The sequence below is a fragment of the Prunus dulcis genome, chromosome 7, assembly GCF_902201215.1.
Source record: "Prunus dulcis chromosome 7, ALMONDv2, whole genome shotgun sequence".
NCBI lineage: Eukaryota > Viridiplantae > Streptophyta > Magnoliopsida > Rosales > Rosaceae > Prunus > Prunus dulcis.
In genome coordinates, this window is record NC_047656.1 from 19,934,467 (window position 1) to 19,949,370 (window position 14,904).

The window sequence follows — 14,904 nt, forward strand, 5'->3', positions numbered from 1 at the left end:
CACAAATCATAAGCTTTTTTGTTTTGTTTTCTTAAGATTCTTATCACATGTTGAAAGAGAAAGTGGCAGGAAATTGAAGACTTTAAGAACGGATCGTGGAGTTCAATTTATTAGCAATCACTACATGAATTACTGCAGCAAAGAAGGCATAAAAAGACGGCTTACGGTTAGGCATTCCCCACATCAAAAGGGAGTCGCAGAGCGGAAAAACCGCACAATCGCTGAAATGACATGAAGCATGATGAAAGGAATGCAACTCCCAAATCAGTTTTGGTCAGAGGCAGTCCTGAGTTGGCAGTGGCCGATCCGAGATCCTTAGATCCTTAGATCATGAGGTTATTGTGTAAAAGTTTGACATAACTTTGAAAAAAATTAAATGATGGAACTTTCATTACTAAATTAACTAATCAAAACACAAAACCATAATCAATTAATCCAAAGGAAAGAACATAAAATATGCGTACTCAATTTGAGCTTGTTTGCACAAGCAATCAGTAAACATAGATCAATCAAAGTGTAATTGTTGATATAAATAAAAACCCTAGATATATTATTAAGCACTTGCACTTGCGCTTAATACTAGCTAGAGGCATACATATTCTATGGTAGAAGGCATTTTTTGTTTAAGGTATTGGATAGCATGATCTCTTGCATTCTGTTCCTCATCGACTTTTAGGACATTGATCTCGTATCCAGAAGGTGCACACCAAAACCGGACAGGATTTATAACAATCTTCTCCAATGCAACAACATTCTTTTTCAAGTACATGACATGTTTAACACAACATTTGTAACCACGATACCCTGATATTTCTACTTCCTTGAGGTAGTAATGGGGGCATTCGGCAGCTTTCTCTATTTTTGCTATCTTCTTATTGGATGTTTTCATATTCAACTGCACCGCACCAAAGAAACAACACTTTAGTTTACTTCAAATCCATCTCCGTTTTATGCTTTTCTTTCTTCAGAAATATTGGCAATTGGTAATAAAATGAAGAGAAATAATGAACGAAAACACTCAAGATATGAATGCACAATATACAATTGTCTATCAAGTTGTATTTGTAATCAGTCAATCTATCTATGAATAATTATGTATGCATACCCCCAAAACAAGTCTCTGCATGTAAGGAGATGCCTTCATGAAAGAAGCTAAGCGACCAAGGGACCAATGGTAGTCTGCATCAACTAATAATTGCAAATGCCTTAGATTTGCTAGTATGGGAAGTACATGATTTTGATTGTAGACCTGAAATCCACCAAACCAAATCACAAGTAAGGAAAAGAATAAATTACAAAAAAAGGAAGAAAAGAAAACCGAGTCATCACATATAATACTACATATATATATATACTAACCGCTTCTCTGATATCTAGCTTCAGAATCTCTATATGAGAAAGACAAGGCGAAAATTGGCTGAACACAATCCTTGTGAATTCAGCATAAGCCTTCCACTTGTAATAGGTTACATCAACAAGCAGCGGTACATTCTTGAGATGCAAAGGTATCAATGATCCACAATAAATAAATGAAACAATGTTTGAGTCACAAATCTCAATGTTTCTAAGTCGTTGACAATATTTTATCTCCAAATATTTCAATGCGATCGAGGGACCGACAACTCTTAAATTAACTAAATTTTTGGCAACATCTAGAGACAACCGCTCAAGAAGTGGACAATTGGACAAGAAGAACTCAACAACTTCCCCGGTCACGCCAACATGTCGAAAATGAATAACTTTGAGGGACTTGAAACCAATATTATTGTAATATCCACCAGAACCTAGACTTGGAATGCCATTGGAAGCAAATTCTTCCTTTTCCATACCCAACAGTTTGTAGGGAAATGTATAGTCATCGTCGTGCCAACCGCCCCCAGTTGTCAATAAGTCCAACTCAAGTGTTTGAACTCTCTTTTCCATTGCAAATTGAACCCATTTATCAATGGAACTTGAAAATTCGTTATCTAGGAAAAAGATAACCCTGAATCGTTCAATGCTTTGGCCGCTATGCTGCTCCAGCACGTGATTCACCCAATTGACGTATTTCTGGCCTTCTTCTTGGTCTCGTTTATCATAGTCAAGTTGACAGAAATAGTTTACGGTTTCAAGGTCTTCAAAATTAACAGTCTCTAAATTGAGAGTCGTAGTAGATGACCAGACAGACCGCCATCTCCTAGAAAGGATACTTGTAGCTACTGCTTCCTTTAGCGGCAAGAGTGACACTATGCTAACAATAACCTCATATGGCAACTCACTGATTCGGTCCTCCACCACCTTGTGATCATCATCCTTGATTATTTTCCTTCTCTTTCCCGACTCATCATCCTTAGAATTATAGAGATATCAGAAAATTTATTTTTTAAAAATCAAATAATAGCGACCGATAACAACATTAAGAAAACGCACCAAAAAAATATGCAAAATTTTTGAACAGGTTATATGGATGGAAAACAAAAAAAAAGTTTAGAAGGGTGCAATTTTGATGCATGCTAGTGTTAGTGTAGAAAATAGTTTGTGGTTTTTACCTTGAGTTGGACAGATTGAAAGGTTGTGCTCATTCTTTTGTCCACTAAAACTGGGAGTTTGCGACGAGTCGCAGCAGCGCTTGGCGTGAAGAGTTAGTTTTAGGGATTTGGTCAAATGAAAGAGGGAGAGAGAAACGTAATTGCAGATATGCCGTGCTGCAAATTTAATTTATAATTACATTGTGCGTTCTGTAGAGAGAGAGGGAGAGCGTTTTGTATATAGAGAGAGAGAGAGAGAGAGAGAGAGAGAGAGAGAGAGAGAGAGAGAGAGAGCATAGTTTTAAACCATACAAAAGGGTTAGGGTTTAGGGTTTAGGGAACCCTACCCTTCCCACACACGTCATTGGATAATAAGAAAGAGAAAATGGGTAGTTTATTTTTTTCGCCATCTAATTAAAAACAAATAGGACAAAAAACTAACATCTCATATATTTTAAATAATAAAAAGTCACATTAAAGATAGGAGTTGAATACGCTGTCTAGTCTTCTCCATCTTAAGATTTGAGTGCTGCTAAACGAACCCTAAAATTAACTAAGTACACCATACTACCAAACTATTTATTGAATTACTAATTTACCCTAATATAAAATGACGAAAAAGAATATATTGAATTATGAAACACCGTCGTCATCTCCTCCACTGGACATAGCAACACCTCCTTCATAACATCATCTCCCCCACCATCTCACTAACACTGTCGTCGCATACACTTCTCTACCATTACAGCAACGCCGTCATCGTACCATTATACTGGCGCGGTGGTCGTTAGATATTGATACATCTCATTTTGATTTTATTATCAAATGGGTTATACTGTCTTGATTTGTTCTTCACCGGCCATAATGTTTTGTAACATTCCACTGGAAATTGGTTTTAATTTGTTCTTCAAAGGGAGCAGTTTTGGGGTTGTTTAATATTGATGATTTGAAGATATCCATGACCATGTGGATATGCTGCAGACTTGCTACAAACATCGGAAATGCCTTTATAGCTTTTCTGGTTTAGATCCAAATAATATGTTGAGGACCCCTGAAATTTCTTTCATATAACTTGTGAAATCAAATAATAAGTTCAATGTTTGTGTATGTAAATTCAACATATTTATAAATCTAAACATAGGGTACAAATTCATGTAAAAAGAGATATTTGGTTTATGATTGGTATTAGGGTATTGTGTGATTGAGTGTATTAAGGTGTACCAAGGGTATTTTTGGTAATTAAATAATGTGTACTTAATTAATTTTATATTTTAATTAAAATATTAGGATGTAATTAGATCATAGGGTGTACTCAGTTAATTTTAGGATTCGTTTAGCAGCACTCTAAGATTTTGAAAACTAGTCATTCTTTGAAGTTTTCAAATCAACTTGTTCATATCTTCTTATTATTTTTCATTATGACGGGTATGTATGAGTCTAATTTTTTGTCAACCCACTCGGTCGAGAATCTACTGAAGCTAATCAACAAGGAACAACAACTCTAGGTTTTCAAAATTAGGTGCTAGGACAAAAACCCATACTAAGGATTCAAATTCTTTCAACATCTTGCTCATTTGATAATCTTTGGTGATTCAGTTATCCATTATTTCTATAATCTTTGGTGGCTCGTTATGAGTGATTCTCCATCTAAAAAGAATGGTGTGCGAAGAGGAAGAGAATGCAAGAGATCCATTTATTCATATGATGCACCAATAAATGATCAACCCAGTTTTTCTTTTCTTTTTCCACTTTAGAATAATCTACCAGTGGTTATGCCCATCATTTGGGTCATTTAAACTTATACTTGTTTTCTTTTTTCTTAACTCTTTGAGTTGCGTGGCAAGACACAACATTAACGAAAGGACAAAAGCACAGAGCAAAAAGCTGATTTCTTATTAACACCTGAAAATTAACTCGAGTAGAGAAAACAAATGAGTAATCATGTCTGATTCACAATTAAATTAATTTCTAAGATAATAACTTTAGAAGAAAAAAGGGATAAAATGGTCTAGACACGAACCAACCAAAGCAACTAAAATATTTTGCTGAATTCGCTCATTGTCTGATCTCGACCTTTTGCCCGGTAGTGCTGCGTCGTCTTCAAAACTTACACTATAGTTCCATCACTTCTCCAATTATCCTAAATGAGGGGAAATTGCCTCACCTTAAAATGCCACTATAACGAATTCTACTGGGTTATCGAATTCTACTGAGTATCCTAAAACTATAAATACCTAAATCTGCAACTTCCCCCTCAACAAATAAATAAAATATGGTGAGACCAGGAAAAGGGATCACACAGAAGAGATACACTCAAGATCCCCATTGGGAGCCGTGCACATGGAATTGTCACCTTTGGGGTTGATCTGAACCAGCTGCTCCAGAAGTGGTGCTCGGCCCAGCACCATTCTCAATCGGAGGGGAAGTGCCCCATCTTCCTTCTGATTCTAAAGGCTCAAGTACATGCACTCCACCATCTGTAAGTCCTAATGCAAACTGATTGGGTTCAGATGGATGTGCTGCAACAACGAGAGGATGCACAAAGCTGCTAAAACGTTTATTGTTAGATATGTTATTTACAAACACAGAAAGACCGCAAATATCCTAGGAAAAAAAATTTATTATCTTCACTTTGCTTACAAAAAAACATACCTTGGATTTGGAGGTAAATAAGCAGTAGGTAGTATTCGGCATCTCAATCTAAGTGTAGAAGCAGTCAGAACCCCCACACTTCCATCTTCAAAGCTAACATAAATTGACTGGCTATCACAGGAATACGTAGCATGTGTGATTGGACCACTAGCTTCTCGAGGAACCCACTACATGAGAAACATAGTTCCACAGATGTAAGTAGCACTATGTAAACCCAAACAACAAAGTAAAAGCAAACAATTAAACACATTAGAACGTTACAATCACCGAAACATTTATCTTAATGCTTGCTTGCGCTCTTACTAGATACAAGCTTATGCCAGTGTTGTATGCATGAAATGATCAAGGCCCATGCAATAATATCTATTTTAATGCTGGCTGTGTTAATCTGAACTGACAGGATTTTTTTTTAATTTAAAAAATAAATTTGAGCAAAAAATAAACCATTGCACCTGCTTGAGGCATTCTAATTTTGGTGCTTCGTATATGGCTATCTGTGTTTCATGAACTGCCAGCAAAAGTGTCTGATCTAAGTGAAACTGAACTCGGGTATCTGCAAGAGGAGCAGCAGCTCGCCCACTTGGAATCTGAAGAAATTTACTGGCCTGCTTCTCCCATCCATCTGTGTTCCAAACACACAACTGCAGCGAAGAAAAATAAAAGCATTGATGACTTAACAACTCCAGCACCAACACCTAGTCAAACTATTGAAGCGTCTCTTGCATGAAGTTCAAGGACAGAAACAGAAAGACTATATTGGTTACAAGCAAGAGAGTCTAAAACCAACAGCTTTTTGTAGAGGCCTGAGGGAATCAACACCTAAGTGAATAAGTAAACCACAATTCTAGAGAAATGCATTTCAGAAAAGCATTCTCCACTTACGGTTAAATGAAATGATTTCAACGTAAATCATCAAATGCAACCAGGGAATCAGTTTGCTATGAAGTTGAACTATAAACTATCTGGATACTACATTGATCCGTTTTGGCTTGGCTACTTGTGATAAGTTACTTCTGTTAGTCACGAGTTCATTGCTTAAAGCCTTAAAAGGCACAGCGACATGCACAGATATAGATTCGCACATTCATACCTGGGAATCAGCGCCCGATGACACGAGCACATTAAGAACATGAGAAAAGGCAAGGCCTGTTATTCTTTTTTGATGTCCCTTTAGCTTGGTTTTAACCTGTGAGAGGAGCATCCAGATTGTAAGCAATCCCATATTCCAGATATCATCACAAACTGACAAATTTAAGTTCAGTGAACAGAGACCTCATCAACCCGAACATTGTAAATTTGGATGGAAGAATCTTCCATTCCTATGGCAATGATATTATTGTCTTGAGGATGAAACGCCAGATATGTTGCAGCTGGTGGTGGGGGCATGAATGTTGTCATTGTCTGCAATTCAAAAGGCATAACAATATCACAACAATATAAAACAATGAGTGTTTTCATTGTCTTGTCTTTTCTTTTCTTCTTCTTCTTTTCTTTTTTTTTTTTCTTTTTTTTTTTTTTTAAATTTTTGGCCCTTTTTGGGGGGGTTTTCATTTTTTACAATAAAGGAAGCATAAGAATGATTATAACAACGTAGAAATAACTTCAATTTTCATGCCACCCAAAGAAAGTTAACTACATCCGATTGAAAGCAAATAGAACACTGACAGTTTCATCGTGAGTGCTTCTATTACCAAACCAAAATATGCTCATCCCAACCCCTTTCTAAAAAATATTGTTAATTACCATTTATCCTTCTGTATAATTACCTTCCATAGATTTACCTAAAATGACATAGTTTTAAACAAATAACACAAAACAGAAACAAACTGAGCAAAAATGAATATAATTAGGTTTTAAGGGTATTTTAGAAAATATTGGTGGGTAGATTGAAAAATATGATTTTTTTTTTTTTTTTCCCTGATTTTCGATAGGTGTATGCAAAGTAGATGGTGGAGTAAGCATTTTGAAGGACGGTACAGAAGCACCACTGTCTTTTTATGTTTGTCTTATGCATGGCACTTCAAAAGTTTCATAGACGATGCATATTCAGTATCTTATCTTAAATTAATCAACCAGTACACTAGATGTATCGAATGAGAGAAATTTTCAGAGGAAACAACCTACCTTAAATGTCATCATATTGAAAAGGGATATTTTCCCCCCTGAAGCTGACATAACATATGAGTCATTCTTTGAAAGTGCAAAGCATGGAACAGCATCTTCAGGGTTTGTATCGCTTATATCATTGGTCATCAATATTCCACTTGCAGGTTGCCACAATTGGGGTACAGTACTAGCTGTGGCCTACAAGAAATAAACATTTTAGTAAATGGCAAGCTTAAGGATACATAAAAAGTTACAAAAATGCAACCATCTCTGTTAGGAATTCTAATACCTTAGTCGTGTTTCGTTCGTTTCTTTGCCATTTCCAGAGCTTGTGTACAGCATTAGATGATAATGCCAATACGGCAAGTCCTGAATTTGTATAAATTAATCTAGAAACCTGAAATAATTATCAATACTCAGAGCTTGACATTAAAACATGCATGGTTCTCATGAAAATGTTTTAAAAGGAACAAACATCAAATGCATATATTACATAGGTTCACCATGTTGTGTTTGTACTGAAATGTCTTTAAAGGAAATCACAAATCTTTCCGCAAAATTAATTTTGATTTGAGTACAAGTCATATGCTTAAAAAAGTAACTCACTGAAAATTACAGCACAACATAATCAATGTACTCTAAATAAATAGGATGAGGTTTTTCCACAACATTGCTCTTTATCTACAAGGTGTAGCATGCATCATGCACAAAGAAAAGAAAACAGAACAAAGCATAAAATATAAACCTAAAAATTTACAGATAAATAATCCGGACTCCTGTATCACAATTTAACACTGGCACAAGTGGGTCAAACATCCATTTCCACAAGCAGAAAAAAAGTTCTACAGGATGTCTCACAGTGTTAGAATGCTCAAGCACGTTATATAAGTATGCATATAAAGTATAAGACCATATAGGGTTTGCATGGCCCATCTTTTGAAAAAGTATTTATTTTCTTTGCAAGGTCAAACAAAGTTGTAAAAACTATGCTAACAAACAGGTTTATCTCAGATGAACAATCACTGGCTAATCATGCAACAAGAATAGAGATAAGAATGTGCTTCAAGAAAGTAAAATAAGGGGTAATTACGCACACATGAAATATTGCAGGAAATTCGCACAGTTCATAAAGAGCTAAGGTATGGGAAAAAGTATTTAAAAATTATAAGTTTTAACAATTTAGGACAAAAGAGAATCAATACCCTCGTTGCTGTTAAACTATCAGGGAGCCTCAGTGACCGGCATTGTGATGGTTCATTGATTTCAGTCAGTTTCCAGATCCTGGATTTTTCTCCCGACTCATCGGCAATTCTAGGTTTCACGTCAACCAAACTTCGACTATCACTGTTCTACAAAAACTCCAAAAAGAAAAGGTTAAACCATTGAATATCACAACACCCTTTTTTACTAGTGGAAAAAAATAATGGATTCAAACACATCTCATATGCATAATCACATACATTTTGATCGGATCATTAACACATAAGTTATGTTGATGATGGTAATATGAGAGAGATCATGAAACTCACCAGTCCAACCATGGCTACCACTGGAGCAGCTCGCTCTCCAATGCTTGTTCCAACTATGCTGGAAGACCCAAATGTTCCTAGTGGCGGGGGCTGCATATTAATGCTGCATTTAGCTAATGAGTTTTAAGTTTAACAAGATATGGAAAAGTTGAAACTTTACCTTCACAGCAGCTGCAGAAGCAGCTCTTGAAGCATCAAATGTACGACTTTCCACAGTTCTTAGCAACCTAATTCCATCAGAATTTGCCAGAATTTTAATACCATTGTCATTCGTTGATGCGGCTAACAGTATTCCTTCCTTGTTAAATCTAATAGTTGGAGAAGCCTGCGGGTTTATAAGATCGTGATGATTATATGGGAGGAACAGTTATATTGAGAAAAATAAACAAGTTGTAGTGCCTACCGGCAATCCACCATCTGCATCAGTACTTATCAAAAGGTTGACGTTGTCCATGTCCCAAAATTTGACCGTGAACTCATCACCAGCCGCCAAGAACCGATTCTTAGTAGTATCAAACTGCACAACCCCAACAGTTCGCTTTGCAAGACCATGATAGGTACGCTTTACAGCTCCTTCACTTTCATTCCACTCCACCAAGTATGAATCACCTTCTTTATTTGTCCCACATGAGAACAACCTATGTTGTTCAGAGATGATACAAAGATGTCCATGATAATATCACACATAAAAGAAATAAAAAATATCACATCACTAAAAGAAGAATGACTTTGTAAAGGGTGCAGAAAATATGCCAACCTTGTTCCATCAGCACTGTATGCCATGGTGGTAGAAGAATGGCCTGGTGCATCATAGTCAACTCTTGAGCCCACAGTATCATACAACCATGCCTTTATTTTTCCATCAGTAGCTGTTGAGAAAATAAACTGAAAAGGAAATAGTAGTAAATCAGAAATTGTTAGTACTATATAATTGTATAATCTATTAAACATCAAATTAAAGTTACTAATACCTAAAACTGCATAGGATTTTTTTTTTTTATGTTGAGAGCCCCCCAAATATTTGTTTTTTTCTATGTACTTTATGAATTAGTTTCTTATTCCCCCATCTGGTGAAAGTAAGAGTAATATGGAGCAATTCACCAATCTGTAGAAAAAATTTTAATTCGAACTTAACAATCCATACTTCTAAACGTCTTGAGTAGCTTTTACCATGTTGTGGACATCCCAAAGAATAAATATGGGAAAGTGGTGTCCAAAAATATAGCAGAGTTGAGTTCCATTCATTTTCAAATCTTTGAATGAAATAACCAGCTCTTATGTAATAACTGTTCCACATTCTCCATTTAATTTATGCACAGAAAAAAGAATAGAAACTTGTTACTTGTCATTTTATTTTTATAAAAGCATCTACAATCGTGCTCTCTATTTTTTAGTTAGATATAGCTATACTCCCTCTTTTTTAGTTAAATATAGCTATACTCCCTACAATCGTGAACTCCAATCTAGTTAAATATAGCTATACTCCCTACAATCGTGAACTCCAATCATACTCCCTAGTTTAGGGAGTCATAAATACTATAATTATTTTTTGATTTAATATAATTGGTCAATCTCTATAAAAAAATAATATTAAAAAAATAGTTAGTATTAATTAAAAGTTTAAAATATGCGTAAAACAAAGCGGCATTAAATTACAGGGAGCCACTAGGAGCCCTTTCTCTCTCCTCAGATTTAGGAGCTCCTAGAGGTCTCCCTATTTTAGGAGGTGGATAGGGAGCATGGTTGGAGTTGTATTTTTCCAATTCCTTACAATTCCTCCCTAAAATTTGTCTAAGGAGGTGGTTCAGGAAGTCCATTGTGGATGCTCGAAACAATACCTCTTCTAGAAAGGGGAGGGGGTAGGGACAAAATAACCAAAAAGCTTCATTTTGCATTCCAGGTTATCAACATGATAAAATGAAACAGATATTACCTGGATATTCTCCTTGTGATGTGGACACACCGAATATACAGGTGCTTCATGGCCCTCAAAAGTATAGTGCTTAGTCCCAGTGACTGCATCCCACACCTGCAGAATATTGAAAAATCATAACTGACATTGAACTTGAACCTGCACAATTACTTTAGAATTAGTTAAGTCATAGATCAAACCTTAATGACCCTATCCTCCCCACACGTGACAACACACAGCTGTTTGTTGGGATATGAGAAAGCAAGATCATTTACACTTCCAACATGAGCCTCGATCTGAAAACAAGAGGACAACCACAGCAATACTTAAGTCAATTTACCCCCATACAGAAACATGAGACATCTAGCGAGAATAGGAACATATGTAGGAGATTTTTTTTATTAAAAAAAAAAAGCAAAATAAAATAACAAGATAACTATCTTCGAAGGGATGGGTTAATGGAACAAACCTCTAGGTGATTTCGTATATCATCACCACCCTGATAGGAGTATATGTGCACGATGTGCTTAGAGTATGCAACACCTGCAGTAGAAACCTGATTGATCATAACCAGCTTAAGATTCATTTCCTATTTCTTGATAATACTTTCTTGTGATGAACTAGCAGGTGTCTAATTCACAATATGAGAATAAAATTAAATAGACACTAAACAAACAAGGACACCTATGCTTACCAAAAAGTGTCCCATCAGGGCTCCACATCACGCGGTTGATTGTTGCTGTATAGTCACTGGCCAAAGATGCCTATTGGACAATGAAAAGGGGAATGTTCTTTCATAATAATGACAAATAATGACTCTTCTGAAATGCATCCATATTATACTCCATTTCCAATTATTAGAGAATCAAAAGCCAAACCTTCAGAGGCACTGAACATGCTCCAAGATCCCAGACTTTGAAGTTCTTAATAGCAATCTTTTCATGGCTTGGTAGCTCATATATCATGACATCACCCATGTTTGTTCCGACTGAAATGATAATATAGCTTATTACTTGCAGGGGAACATAACAGCTATAATCCAACAGTTAAAAAATGAAATAAAAAGTGAGATAAAAAAACAATAATTTAAATTGTGTTGAATTGGAGAACAGCTCTCTCCACAAGTAGGAGCTTACCAAGAAGTATAATTTGTTGCACTGGGTGGAAATCCATACTCTTGACAGCTGAACCTGGACTTAAAGTCATAACAACAGACCTGGGCAAGTCATCAGAAGAGTAGGAACTCTGACCATGGCTCTGGTTAGGAAACGCAACAGGCAGCATATTTACTGGCAGATTATTGGCCTGTTAGAAATTAAGTTAATAGAGAACAATTACATAAACTAAGAAGTTGAAACTTGAAATCTTTCTTTAAAATAAAGCCAGGATACGGATTTTTGGCAACAAGTCAAACAATTCACGTCACAAGTCATGTAATGCAGGACCAATTCCATCAGATTAACAACCATATACTTTACTATTAATTATGATAGGCTATAAAACAGAGCAGTACTGACTCGAGATGTTATTAATGCTTAAATTGCATTCTATTTAAATCCAAAAATTCGTCCAGCTAACCAAAATTTCTAAATTCCAACAAAAACAGAATGTTCCCTGTTAAAAAAGGAACTGATAAGACACAATTGCTTAATCAATGCCTCACCAAAAATACGAAGCACCCTTTTTGTTACCTACCTTTTAAGAAACAATTTGTTAAAGAAAAAAAAACTATTTTGCAATAACTGGTTTTTTTTTTTTTTTGGTTGGGTCCAACTGAAACAATTTTAATATCACATGGTCAAATGAATGTACATCAAAAGAGCGGAAAACTTATAATTTAGTAATAAACTCATACTTCCAGCAGGTAAATCAGAATATGCGAAAATTAACAAATAGATTTATACTTCATCAGTTATTCCGAAAGGTCTTGATCTCTTCAGCACATGTTCAGAATCTGCTGTTTGATAGTCCATAGTTGGGTTATTGGTAGGAGGAGTTCTAGGCCGCTTTAGCATGGCTGCTATCAAGACAAGTAAATACATAAAGAGTAATAAGAAAATAACAAGCAGAAAGCATGTGTTAAATGGAAATAGAATAAAGCGAGCATGTCATAAAGCATTTCAGAAAAAATAACAATACAAGCTAAACCTAATAAATTGTCCATAAACTTCCATGCTCTCACAATTTGTTGACCATAGTGCGTCACCTTTTCGTCATAAATATTTTCATAGGAGGTACAAAGGGAACATCACACACAATCTAAGGATGAAAAGGACAAAATAAACTATGGACAAAAGATGAAAAAGGAACGTGCAAGTTAAATGTGTAATGCATTTTCTTGACATATACGGTGTATCTTGTACAATTTAGGACAACCACAATAATGGACAAGGCTTCTCATCAAAGTTTTCACATAATGCATTTTGAAAATTTGAAACCCATTAAAAGGTAACACCACAATACCTGCATTGTTAGCTGCGGCCAAACCAATAGGCCCAGCAGAAGCCGAGGGATGAGGCACAGGTGATGGATTTGCCATCCATCCCGCAAGGGATGTTGGAAGAGCAGCTGGTGCGGGCTGAAAGGGCTACATACATACACACCCACAGTCAAACTTCAACTTATAGACAGTTTGACTTCCAACAAAACTATATTTTTTTCTGCTCTACTTACCCCGTGAGCACCCAATGGTGGGAAACCCCCTGTCTTAGGGACCGCCCCCATTAAGTGATTAGTGACAGGGGATGGAGCCCTGGCACCATTTGGTTGTCCGCAACTGTGGTCTACGAATAGGGTCTTTATGTCAGGGTTAGGCCTCGGATTCTTACAAAGCTGATGCTGCCAGTTTAAACTGCAGTTGTAATGACACAAAAGTTAGGAAACTATATATCTTACAATTAAAGTAAGGAAAAATATAGAGTTTCAGACACACGAGGCAGGAGCTTCTCAAGGACCTCTGATTAATAAGAGTCCGCAATCTTGAGTTCTTCAGGGTAGGAAATTGAAGTTTATCACGAAACAACGGGTTCGCCTCTATTAACTTTTTCAGTTCAGCAAGCATTATGCTCCTTGCAGACTTTGTATCACCATATTTAGATAACTGTTCATTATCCCTGAAAAGTAATGCATACCAAAAAAACAAGTAACGTCATAAATATTACAGAAATGCGAGCCAGCCATTTATAACAACAATAGTACAAGACAATTTGTCCTCACCTGAAGTTATCCAAAGTCAACAGCTGTGTAATTTCCTTAAAAAGTTCCTCATTAAATGCTGCAAACACTTTCAAGTCCTTAACTAAAATGTCCACAGCTTTTGCTCGATCCCGCCTACAATAATCATTTATTTACTTGTTAAACAAACGGGGCAAATAAATTTCAACGGAGTAAGCTCATCAACAACGATTAAACATAATACCATATATTAAATTTAAAAAAAGTTAAGAAAACCTACTTGTCTAAAGCTTCAAGGTACTTCTGCTTTCGAATTTCAAAGAAGATCTTCATAGAGTATCTATTATCATCAACCTTTGTGAAACCGGACAAATACTTCTCCACCTCCTCCCACTCCCCATTTGTCACCATGTCGTCGAAATACCTCATGTTAAAGAAAAACCCCGACTCTTGCTCCAACCTCCACATCCACAATCACAGCATAATTAAATAAAAATTGAAACAAATTAAACTGAATTACAACAACCTGCAAAATTAAAACATAATTGAGCATACTTGTGAACACTGTCTTTAAATTTTTCTTCATCCAGAAACTGAAGTATGAGAAACACGAGCTCTCTGCTAAGCGAGGACATCTCCGCCCTGACTCCCTGCCAAGCCTAATTAAGTCAAAGATCTAAACCCTCTTGCCTCAATTTCGACAATACTGCGACACAAAAATTCCTATATTGCGTGCAAAAATTAAACAATATATATATAGTTTCAGTTTGAAAAATTAAATAACAAAAAATATTTATTAAAAAAAATCAAGACGGAACAAAATCAGATAGAAAAATGAGAAGGAAAAGCAGGTACCTTAATGATATCGATGGCTCAGATCGGAAGGTTTGAAAGCTTTCTCGCTCTAGTTTCTCTCTCTAGCTTTCTTTATTTTGGAGTTGTGGAGCTCAAGTATTTATACGGAGAAGAAGAAGAGGATTAGGGATTTAGAGGAGAGAGAGAGGTAGATGGTAGCAGACAAATT

The 14,904-nt window shown here is 36.0% G+C and overlaps 2 protein-coding genes across 7 annotated transcripts; both read right to left on the reverse strand.

The window, feature by feature from the left end:
* Positions 1-583: 583 nt before the first annotated feature.
* LOC117635540 (F-box/FBD/LRR-repeat protein At5g22700-like) lies at positions 584-2,561 on the reverse strand. The gene is made up of 4 exons (XM_034369844.1): positions 2,529-2,561; positions 1,360-2,328; positions 1,106-1,249; positions 584-895 (listed from the first exon to the last, which is right to left on the reverse strand). Exons 1-4 carry the CDS (start codon positions 2,559-2,561, stop codon positions 584-586), a joined length of 1,458 nt encoding a protein of 485 aa, XP_034225735.1.
* Positions 2,562-4,381: 1,820 nt separating this feature from the next.
* On the reverse strand, positions 4,382-14,904 carry LOC117633702 (topless-related protein 4-like). Of its 6 annotated transcripts, none has more exons than XM_034367418.1 (26): positions 14,736-14,904; positions 14,436-14,530; positions 14,161-14,340; positions 13,923-14,036; positions 13,661-13,819; positions 13,380-13,557; positions 13,170-13,293; positions 12,611-12,723; positions 11,843-12,011; positions 11,585-11,694; positions 11,401-11,470; positions 11,176-11,249; positions 10,907-11,002; positions 10,728-10,823; positions 9,552-9,679; positions 9,198-9,432; positions 8,955-9,119; positions 8,795-8,884; positions 8,468-8,614; positions 7,555-7,662; positions 7,284-7,463; positions 6,432-6,560; positions 6,250-6,345; positions 5,612-5,800; positions 5,160-5,326; positions 4,382-5,052 (listed from the first exon to the last, which is right to left on the reverse strand). In XM_034367418.1, exons 2-26 carry the CDS (start codon positions 14,513-14,515, stop codon positions 4,857-4,859), a joined length of 3,393 nt encoding a protein of 1,130 aa, XP_034223309.1. In that variant the 5' UTR covers positions 14,516-14,530; positions 14,736-14,904; the 3' UTR covers positions 4,382-4,856. The 6 variants fall into 6 exon arrangements, with proteins under 6 accessions (XP_034223309.1, XP_034223305.1, XP_034223306.1 ...); XM_034367414.1 differs by having other exon boundaries at positions 12,611-12,726; positions 14,736-14,868; XM_034367415.1 differs by having other exon boundaries at positions 12,611-12,726; positions 14,436-14,603; positions 14,736-14,854.

What these genes read in the sequence shown, in the direction of transcription:
- LOC117633702 (XM_034367414.1), bottom strand. Translation starts at nt 14,515, where the DNA reads ATGTCCTCGCTTAGCAGAGAGCTCGTGTTTCTCATACTTCAGTTTCTG. An exon ending in CTTTCGGAATAACTGATGAA is followed by an intron (nt 12,012 to 12,610) that starts GTATAAATCTAT and finishes AATTTCTAACAG; the next exon opens with GCCAATAATCTGCCAGTAAA. An exon ending in CTTCTGCAGCTGCTGTGAAG is followed by an intron (nt 8,885 to 8,954) that starts GTAAAGTTTCAA and finishes ATTAATATGCAG; the next exon opens with CCCCCGCCACTAGGAACATT.
- LOC117635540 (XM_034369844.1), bottom strand. Translation starts at nt 2,561, where the DNA reads ATGAGCACAACCTTTCAATCTGTCCAACTCAAG. An exon ending in AGCTAGATATCAGAGAAGCG is followed by an intron (nt 1,250 to 1,359) that starts GTTAGTATATAT and finishes GGTGGATTTCAG; the next exon opens with GTCTACAATCAAAATCATGT. An exon ending in TGCAGAGACTTGTTTTGGGG is followed by an intron (nt 896 to 1,105) that starts GTATGCATACAT and finishes GGTGCGGTGCAG; the next exon opens with TTGAATATGAAAACATCCAA.